This window comes from Chlorocebus sabaeus, chromosome 3, assembly GCF_047675955.1.
Source record: "Chlorocebus sabaeus isolate Y175 chromosome 3, mChlSab1.0.hap1, whole genome shotgun sequence".
In the NCBI taxonomy this organism is placed as follows: Eukaryota; Metazoa; Chordata; class Mammalia; order Primates; family Cercopithecidae; genus Chlorocebus; species Chlorocebus sabaeus.
This window is the reverse complement of record NC_132906.1, coordinates 30,249,737-30,259,648: the sequence shown is the minus strand read 5'-3', so window position 1 is coordinate 30,259,648 and position 9,912 is coordinate 30,249,737. Positions and strand designations below refer to the sequence as shown.

The 9,912-nt window shown below is 45.8% G+C and overlaps 1 protein-coding gene across 6 annotated transcripts in view; it reads left to right on the top strand.

Moving 5' to 3' along the window:
* Positions 1-30: 30 nt before the first annotated feature.
* ATP7B (ATPase copper transporting beta) overlaps positions 31-9,912 on the top strand; it is an 81,492-nt gene continuing 71,610 nt past the window's right edge. Inside the window, exons 1-2 of one of the 6 annotated variants that reach the window (XM_037986661.2) lie at positions 32-181; positions 783-887. In XM_037986661.2, coding sequence (XP_037842589.2) covers positions 837-887 — 51 coding nt within the window. In that variant the 5' untranslated portion in view covers positions 32-181; positions 783-836. The other 5 variants (XM_037986660.2, XM_073014363.1, XM_037986662.2 and 2 more) reach the window with 5 other exon arrangements.

The window sequence follows — 9,912 nt, the reverse complement described above, 5'->3', positions numbered from 1 at the left end:
AGCAGCAGGGGTTGGGCTGAGGAGGGCGTGGCCTGTGATTGACAGCCGTCGCTCCTTCCCTTGCCCCTCTCCTCCACTGGAAGCCCCCGCCTGGGCGCCTGCGCCCCCCTCCGCGGCCCAGAGCCCGTCGCCCGTTGGAGGCCATTGGCTGGCCTTTGCGCACCGCGGATCGATTTTCCAGGTGCGGAGTTCACTGTCGCCGCGGTTGCTTCCTTTGGGACCCGCGGCGCCCGGCAGTCAGTCGCAGAGTCCGAGGAAGGGGCAGCGCAGAGCGGACCCGACGTGGCGCCACCCGGCACCTTCCCCGCAGACGGTGGGTGAGCCCTGGGAGCTGCGTCTGCGGCCCGACTCTGCGCCGCTCACCTGCCCTCCCGCTCCCGCACACTCCTGAGATCCCAGTACAGTGTCGGACCGCACCAGCGCGAGGTGACTGAGACCGCGGAGGAGGACGGGCCTCCGCCCTGCGGCGCCGGCACGGCAGAGGACACTTAGGCACCGGCGGGGCCGGCAGTTCCAGGGTTGGCACTCCCAGCCCCCTGGGGAGTGGGCGAGGGTCCGAGGCCTACTCTCCCCTCGCGCTCTCATCCGCACGCCCCCAGGTCGGGAGGACGGCGGCGCGCAACTTTGAATCATCCGTGTGGCGAGGGCTGCAGCTTCCCCGGTCCCTAATTAAGGGGCGATTCCCGGACCCCTCTTGGCATAGAGCCGAGCCGCGCCGATGCCCTCGCGCTCCGCGCCTCCCCTCCCCGGATTTTAACACCGCACTCTCCTCCGCCGACCAGGTGACCTTTGGCTCTGAGCCGGATCAGAGAAGAATTCGGCGTCCGCGCGGGACGATGCCTGAGCGGGAGAGACAGATCACTGCCAGAGAGGGGGCCAGTCGGAAAGTGAGTTTTGTTACCCCGCTCCCGCGCAGCGAGCTCACTCCCACCAGGAGGACTTCCCTCCCCATGTCCTACGCTTACTCGACCCCAGGGGGTGCGCAGGCAAGGCCGAGCCGGACCCCCAGCTCCAGGGGCGTCGTGGCGTGGGAGAAAAGGACGCTTTAGAAAAAGCGTGCGGTCAACTGGTGTTTGGGAACGATGGAAAACCCCGCACCTCAAAATGCATCTTTATGCTTTTAAGGGATCTGATGCTGGAGAGGTGAAGTGAGCGTCGAGTTGCTGTTTTGCCCTAATGGCTCAAAACGATGAAGTTAGTTACCTGGAGAAGTTACTCAGAGCCTGGTGCTTGGACCAGATATGGTATATCGAGGCCCTGGAACTTGTATAACTGTTTTAAATTCATTTTGATTGTACAAGTAATACATTAAAACAATCTTTTAAAAATGCAAACAGCACAGAAATATTTTGCACGGAAAGCAGATCTATTTTTCAGTATTTTTCTATTCATGTACGTATGTCTTCATTTGGCAGATATTTATTGAGAACTTACTATGTTTCAGGCATAGTGTTGAAGAGTTGATACATGTATCTATATGTAATATGCACACACTCAAGAGAAATCTTTAGATTTCGTTTGTGTGAGGTGTTAAAATTTTTGTTTTACCTAAATGAGATCACCGTATGTGTATTCTCTAACTTTTTTCAGTTTAACAATATATCTTAGAGATTGTTTCACTGACTGTCTAATTCAGTGCAACCTCTGCACAGTTTGAACGCATCATAGTTTATTCATGGTTTCCTAGTGGTGGACATTCTGTTTGCTACTTTTTTCCCCTCTCTCTTAGAAGTGAACGTCTTTGTACATGATTTTTAATGCTGACGCTGTTTCTTTAGGATAGATACTTAGGCCTGGATTGCTGGACAGAACAGTAGGCTGTTTCTTTTCCACAGATTTCTGAAACTAATTCAGCAACATTGCTGGGTGCCGTTTAGTAGTGAATTCATCTAGGCTCCGGTGATACAGAAATGAAAACTAATGGATTAGTGGATGGATAGAGAGAGACTGGTTGGTAGGTGGTTTGTACGGTATGATGACTATGCATTTGATAGGGGTATGAAGAAATATTGGGAGTGGTGGCTTGTGCAGCGGAGATTTCAACTTCCTACAATGTCCCCACCTAGAGAAAAAAGTCCTGATCCTTCCAAATCAAGCTCAAGACCTGCCACCTCCTTGAAACGTTCTGTAACTGCTCCTGCCCATGTTGACCTGTCTTCTGGAATCCTCTGATAATAGCGTTGACCAACGTTATTGAGCTTACTGTGTGCTGGGCATTGCGTTAGGCACTCGTATCCCTCTATGTGCACTCTTGTGTTTAATCCTCACAAAAACCCTTTGATGTAGATATTATATTTTATCAACATTTATTCAACAAATATTTTTTTGAGTGCTATGTGCCAGGCGTTTTAGACACTGGGGATTTAGGTAGCACCAGGACCTTGCCTTCATGAATTTACGTCCTAGTCGGAGATAGGAAAAAAAAGGGGGTAAACAAATATATAGCCTAGGAGTTAAGGGAAAACTTCTTCTGTGTCCTATGAAGCGTCACTGAAAAATCAACTGACAGATGGCAGATTAATAGGAGAGAAGGCATACACATTTACTAACGTGCCGTGAGAGTCTTACAAAATACGATCTCAAAGGAAGGCAAGATGGTTGCCACTTTTATACTATATTGAGGTTACAGAGAGAGTAGGGGCTCTAAGCTTGGCCAAAAACAGGTTATGTTTGTAAATCAGGTTATAGGAGGGAGAGAAGAGGAGACCTAGCTAGCAAAGGTGGTCTTATGTAGATGAAACCTCACAGGTAGCAGCCCTCAGGGAGAAGAAATGTTTCAGACCTTGAAGGTGCCAAACTCAGCTGATCTCACCCAGATCCAGACAAGAAAGGGCCCTCTGAGAAAAACTGGCTGCATCAGTGGAGATTCTCTACAGATGCTCATCTCCCTCACAGTAGGACTGCTTTTGTCTGTAGACCCTCTGAACAGCCATCTCAAAATATTTCAAATAAGTCTATTTTGAGGTGAAATGTTTTGGTTTCCTTCAGTGGCTTTATTTCAGGTACTAGTTAGTACTGTGAAGAAAATAAAGCAGTTTGGGTCCAGGAGTTCAAGACTGACCTGGGCAGCATATCAAGACATCGTTTCTACCAAAAAAAAAAAAACAAAAAAACCCAAAAAAAACTGGGCGTAGTGATGTGTGCCTGTTGAACCGACTACTCTGAAGGCTGAGGCAGGAGGATGGCTTGAGCCCAGGAGTTTGAGGCTGCAGTGAGCTGTGATCCTACCACTGCACTTCAGCCTGAGTGACAAAGCAAGATCCTGTCTACAAAAAAAAAAAAAAAAAAGCAGAGTAAGGGAATGACTTGGGTGGAGAGGAAGATGCGGTTTTAAGTAGGTGGTCAGGGAATGATTTCTCTGGGAGGGTAGGATTTGAGTAGAGCCTTGAATGATTCAGATTTCGGAGAAGTATCCTAGGTTCAGAAACCATCTAGTGTGAGAGTCCTAAGGCAGTCATGTGATAAGAAGAAATATATACTTGGTCTTGTCCCACGTTCCTGACGTAGAGCTTCTCAAACCATTGTAATTTCCTGAAGGAAGGTGATAAGAGCATCTGTTGTTATTCATAACAAATCTCTTTCACCCCTACCTGAGTTTCTGTTAATGAGAGGGCTCTTGATAGGCCCCTAGATAGCTTCAGGATGGAGGCTGATTGCCAGAAGAACCAACCATGTGATTAGGGGATTCGAGTGTTCAGCCCGGTACTCCAGCCTCTGGAGATTGTGCCAGTAACCAGTGGACAATGATCTCATCAGTCATGCCTGCAGAATAGAGCTTTCTTTAAATTTTTATTTATTTTTATTTATTTATTTATTTTGAGATGTAGTCTCTGTGGCCAGGCTGGAGTGCAGTGGCGGGATCTCAGCTCACTGCAACCTATGCCTCCTGGGCGCAAGCGATTCTCCTGCCTCAGCTTCCTGAGTAGCAGGGGTTATAGGCGCCCACCACCACACCCAGCTAATTTTTGTGTTTTTAGTAGAGACGGGGTTTCACCATGTTGGCCAGGATGATCTCTATCTCTTGACCTCGTGATCCGCCCACCCAAAGTGTTGGGATTACAAGCGTGAGCCACTGCGCCTGGCGTTTTTTTTTTTAACCAGCGCAGTGGATCACAAATAGAGCTTTCTTAAAAATCCTAAATGATGGGTTTTGGAGAGCTTCCTGTTGGTGAACACATCAAGGTGTTGGGAAGGTGGTGTCTGGAAAGGACATGGAAGCTCCTGGAAACCTCCATTCCCATATTTTGCCATATCTTTTCCATGTGGTGGTTTCTTAGCTGTATTTTTTATAATAAACTGGTGATAGTAAATAAAGTGCTTTCCTAAGTTCTGCGAGCTGCTCTAGCAAATTACCCAACCTGAGGAGGCAATTGTAGGAAACTCCTGACTTCACAGTTGGTCAGGAGTCCACATGGCCCAGACCCGGCGACTGGCATGTGAAGTGTGGGCACTCTTGTGGGCCTGAGCCCTTACCTGTGGGGTCTGTGCTAACTCCAGATGGTTGGTGTCGGAATTGAATTGAATTGTAGGGCCCCCAGTTAGTGTCTGGAGAGTGAGCATTGGTTGGTGTGGGAAAAAACCCCACACATTTGGTGTCAGAAGTGTCATGAGTGGAAACAGTACAGAAGACATGATGTTAGAGTTTGGGGAACAATAAGAAAGCCAGAGTGGCTGGGGCAGACCTAGGACTGAGTCCTAGCCAGGCCTGCCTGACTTTCTCAGTTATTTTTTATTGTCGAAACTTACTTGACACTTGGTCATACCACCTGGTATGATTATTTAATGAATATAGCTTTTATTTGCAACTCTTGTGCTTCTTGAAATGAGAACCGGGTTTGTACCCTTTAAAAAACTATTTCCCACAGCACATATAGGTACAGTACACTACAGTTGTTCTTGAATGAATGAATTCTCGACATGGTTTCTCCACATTGTTTTATCTTCAGAGGCCTCTCTGTGGGGCAGCAGTGACCTGGTCATTCAGCCTTCAGTCCACAAACATTGCGGAGCACTTTCTGTTTGCCTGGTACTGGGCCAAGCAGGGGGAGGCAAAGATGAAGAGAGGTCAGCCCCTGTGCTGGATGCGTGCTGGGACAGAGCTGTCTACACAGTACAACACCGACAGAAGGGGTACAAAAATTCCTTCAGTGGGAAGTGGTGCTCGAGTGGGTCTTTCAGGAAGAGCAGGCGTTGACACATGGGAGCACGAAGAGAAGGGCGTTGACTAGGCACATGGGAGCACGGAGAGAAAGGCGTTGGAGGCAGAGACCAGCATGTGTAAAGGTCCAGAGGACTGGAAATGGAAAGAGGCAGTTAGGGGACTGTGAGGGGCGTGGCAAGGCTGGAAGAGTGGAAGGCTGGAAGGTCCATGGAAGACCCTGTTTATCAGGCTAGGAGTTTGGACTTTACCCTACAGGATAACAGCCCAAGTCACTCCTGCAAGGCAGAGGGTGAACTGGGCAGGAAACTGCGGGAGACCAGCTAGAGACTGTTGGAAATGATCGTCCCCATCCAGACCAAAGGTGGCTGAAAAGCCTGGAAAAGAGCTGTAAGTTAGGTCTTCTACTCTTACTCTCTATGGAATTGTCTTCTTGGTAGAGAAACTAGGCTGTCTAAACTCAACTGTCCTGAATATTAGAGGCCAGTGGTCGTTTTAGCAGCAACAGAGTGCAGTTGGTAACTACAGAGCAGGGTAAAATAAACTAAGCAAGTGACAGAGATGGATTTTAAGTGCTTCTTTACCTGACGTACATTTTCCTCTCAATGGGAGGGATGGAGATGGCCCAGTAACATGAACACTGCTCACTGATGTCATAGCACAGGTATCAAGGAAGTATCCATGTTCAGGTGACTTTAGTATCATTTTTATCTATAGGAGAAAATTGGAATCATTGCATAGTGATGAGTGATGTTCTGAAATGTCCATAGCTTTTTTTTTCTTATATAGGTTTTTCTTTTTTCTTTTTTTTTTTTTTTTTTAAGCTAAGTTAAAGGAGAAAATCTGAGCAGATCAAAGGTCAGTGAGATAGGGGGCAAAGCAGAGAATGACTTTTTTATTGCAATGTAACTAACATAGTAAATACAGCTTTTTTGATTTTTGTTTTTGTTTTTGTATTGTGTTTTATGTGTGTATTTTTTTTTTTTTTTAGACAGAGTCTCGCTATGTCGCCTGGCTGGAGTGCAATGGCTTGATCTTGCCTCACTTCAACCTCTGCCTCCTGGGTTGAAGCAATTCTGCTTCAGCCTCCTGAGTAGCTGGGATTACAGGATCCGCCCCCAAGCCTGGCTAATTTTTGTATTTTAAATAGAGACTGGGTTTCACCATGTTGGCCAGGCTGGTCTCGAACTCCTTACCTCAGGTGATCCACCCTCCTTGGCCTACCAAAGTGCTGAGATTACAGACATGAGCCACCATGCCCGGCCACAAATACAACTTTTAAAACACTAGTAATTGTGAAATCTTTCATTTCTGAACATAGCAGCTTTGTTGGAGCCAGAAATTCAGGCAACAACATGGATGGTGCTGCTAGCAGTTTCTTGTTTCTAATCTCAGTTGTGCCTTCTGTTGCCTTTTACTTGTCCTTATCAACTTGGTGTGATTCTTGGCAAGCCTTTGCCATTTGGAGTGAGTCCTCTGCACAATTTCTGCTGTCCCTTGTTTTCAACAGGTAACTTTACTTCTTACTCAAGGAAATTGACATCATTGAGTATGTTCTTCTTCAACTTTCTGCCTAGCTCTACCCACCTTCTCCCTCAATTTTTCTTTTCCTTTCCAACTTTTCTTTTTGTTTCAAGAGGTAGATTTGTTACATGGGTAAATTGCGTGTTGTGGGGGTAGGTGTACAGATACCCCATAGGTAGTTTTTTAATCCTCACCCTCCTCCCACCCTCCACCCCCAGGTAGGCCCCAGTGTCTGTTGTTCTTTCTTAGTGTCCATGTGTACTCAGTGGTTAGCTCCCACTTATAAGTGACAACATGCAGTATTTGGTTTTTGGTTCTGGTGTTAATTTGCTTAGGATAATGACTTCCAGCTCTATCCATGTTGCTGCAAAGGATATGATCTCATTCTTTTTTATGGCTATGTAGTATTCCATGGTGCATATGTATCACATTTTCTTTATCTACTCTGCCTTTGATGCTCATCCAGGTTGATTCTGTTTTTGCTATTTTGTGAATAGTGTTGAAATGAGCATATGCATGCATTTGTCTTTATGGTAGAAAGATTTATATTCCCTTGGGTATACACTCAATAATGGGATTGTGGGGTCAAATGGTACTAGTTTTTTGACAAGGTCTCACTCTGTTCCCTAGGCTCTGGAGTACAGTGGCATGATGACGGCTCACTGCAGCCTCAACCTCCTTGGGGTCAAGTGATCCTCCCATCTCAGCCTCCCGAGTAGCTGCAACTACAGTCACATGTCATCACGTCCAGCTAATTTTTTTTTTTTTTCTCTAGGGGACGGGTTTTGCCATGTTGCCCAGTTGGGCTGGTCTGAAACTCCTGATCTCAAGCCATCTTCCCTCCTTGGCCTCCTAAAGTGCTGGGATTACAGGCAAGAGCCACTGTGCCTGGCCAAATGATAGTTCTATTTTTAAATTCTTTGAGAAATCTCCAGGTTGCTTTCCACAATAGCTGAACTAATTTACATTCCTAGCAGTTGTGTGTATGCATTTTCTTTTCTCCACCACCTTGCCAGCATCTGCTATTTTTGACTTTTTAGCAATAGTCATCCTGACTGGTGTGAGATGGTATCTCACTGTGGTTTTGATTTGTATTTCCCTGGTGATTTGTAATGTTGAGCATTTTTTCACATGCTTGTTGGCCACATGTATCGTGTATGTCTTTCTTTGAGAAGTGTCTATTTATGTCCTTTGCCCATTTTTCAATGGGTTCTTTTTTGCTTGTTGATTTGTTTAAGTTTGTTATAGATTCAGGATTTTAGACCTTTGTCTGATGTATATTTTGTAAATATTTTCTCCCCTTCTGTAGGTTGTCTGTTTATTCTATTCCAAATTTTATTTAGACCGACAACTTATGTTTGTCTCCTTATCTCTAGAATCGGAGGACAGGCCTGTCTTCTTTTTAAGGTCATCCCCTCTATCAGTGTCCTTGACGCCTTCCTCTCTGCTTGTTCTGGAGCCTACTGGTTATTGACCATGTCTTCTCTCCACTTTCCCCTTTTCTGCTGATTTCTCTCTTTCTGCCTGTGACACTGTGCAATTTGCTTTTATTCTAAAATCTCTCCCATTACTTTGTTTCTGTCACTAGCTATTACACTATTTCTCTTCTCCCTTTTTCCCTCAGTTTCCTAGAAAGAATAGTCTGCACTTGCTTTTTTACAGAAAGTGCCTAGGAACCCCACCTGACTCACGAACAAGAGCGTGATCACCACCATGGCACCCTCCCAGCTACTCCTTCCTTATCTTTTCGCATCACCCATAGGAGTGCCCACCACAGAGGTGACCACCATGCTCGATATTGTGTTCATTGTAACCCAGCTTTCTATTTTCTATTAAGCTTTGTTACATATATGTGAATGCTTGAATAATATATTATTTAGTTTTCCTCCTTTCTGAGCCTCATAAATATGGTATTATAGTATGTTTAGTCTTAAAGGACCAGCTTTTCTAACTAGATATTGCATTTCTAAGATTCATGGCTGTGTTAAATGCTGTTGGGGGGTATACAGTACAGTTTATTCAGTTTCCTTGAAGAATGCTTGGAGGTCTGTGGGTTTTTGCACTTTATGAGCAGCTCTGTTGTGAACATTTTTGTTTGTGTCTCCTGATACACAAAGGCAGTCTGTCCAGTGCTTTTCCCATTGCCCTCTGGCTTTTCCTTCACTGCTGTCCTGAATCTTCTCTTGTTTAGGTTTCCATGAATACCAAAGGCAGGTCCTCCCCAGTTCTTATTTGAATGGCCTTTGCTATGGTTTGAGTGTTGTCATCCCATATTTCATGTTGAATGTTAATCCCCAGAGTAACAGTATTAAAAAGTGAATCCTATAGGAGGTGATTGAAGCCCTCATGAGTGGGACTAGGTCCCCTTATGAAAGGTCTGGATGGAGGGAGTTTACCCCTTTTCACCTCTTCAGCCACATGAGGGAGGACACAATGTTTCTCTCCTCTGGAGGACACAAAAACATGGCTCCATTTTAAAACAGGGCAGCCCCCACCAGACACTGACTAACTCACCAGAGCCTTAATCTTGGACTGTCCAGCCTCCAGAACTGTGAGAAATAGAGTTGTATTGTTTATAACTACCTAGTCTGTGGTAGTTTGTTATAGAGGCGTGAGACCAGCTCAGTTGGGAGACCCTAACCTAGCGGCATTAGAGGAATTAAAGACACACACACACAGAAATATAGAGATATAAAGTGAGAAATCAGGGGTCTCACAGCCTTCAGAGCTGAGAGTCCCGAACAGAGATTTACCCACAAATTTATTAACAGCAAGCCAGTCATTAGCATTGTTTCTATAGAGATTCGATTAACTAAAAGTAAGGGATGTGCCGAAATAAAGGGGTGGGTCTGGCTAGTTATCTGCAGCAGGAACATGCCCTTTAGGCACAGGTCGCTCATGGTGTTGTTTGTAGTTTAAGAACGTCTTTAAGCGGTTTTCCGCCCTGGGCAGCCAGGTGTTCCTTGCCCTCCTTCTAGTAAACCCACAACCTTCCAACGTGGGTGTTATGGCCGTCATGAACATGTCACAGTGCTGCAGAGATTTTGTTTGTGGCCAGTTTTGGGGGGCTTGTTCCCAAGAGAGGCACAAAGGGACTAAGATAGAAATTGGTACCAAGAAGTGGAGTGTTGCTATAACCGATCCCTGAAAACGGAGAGTTGGCTTTGGAACTGGGTAAAGGGTAGGGGGCTGGAAGAGTTTGGAGGTACATGCTGGCAAAAGCCTAGATA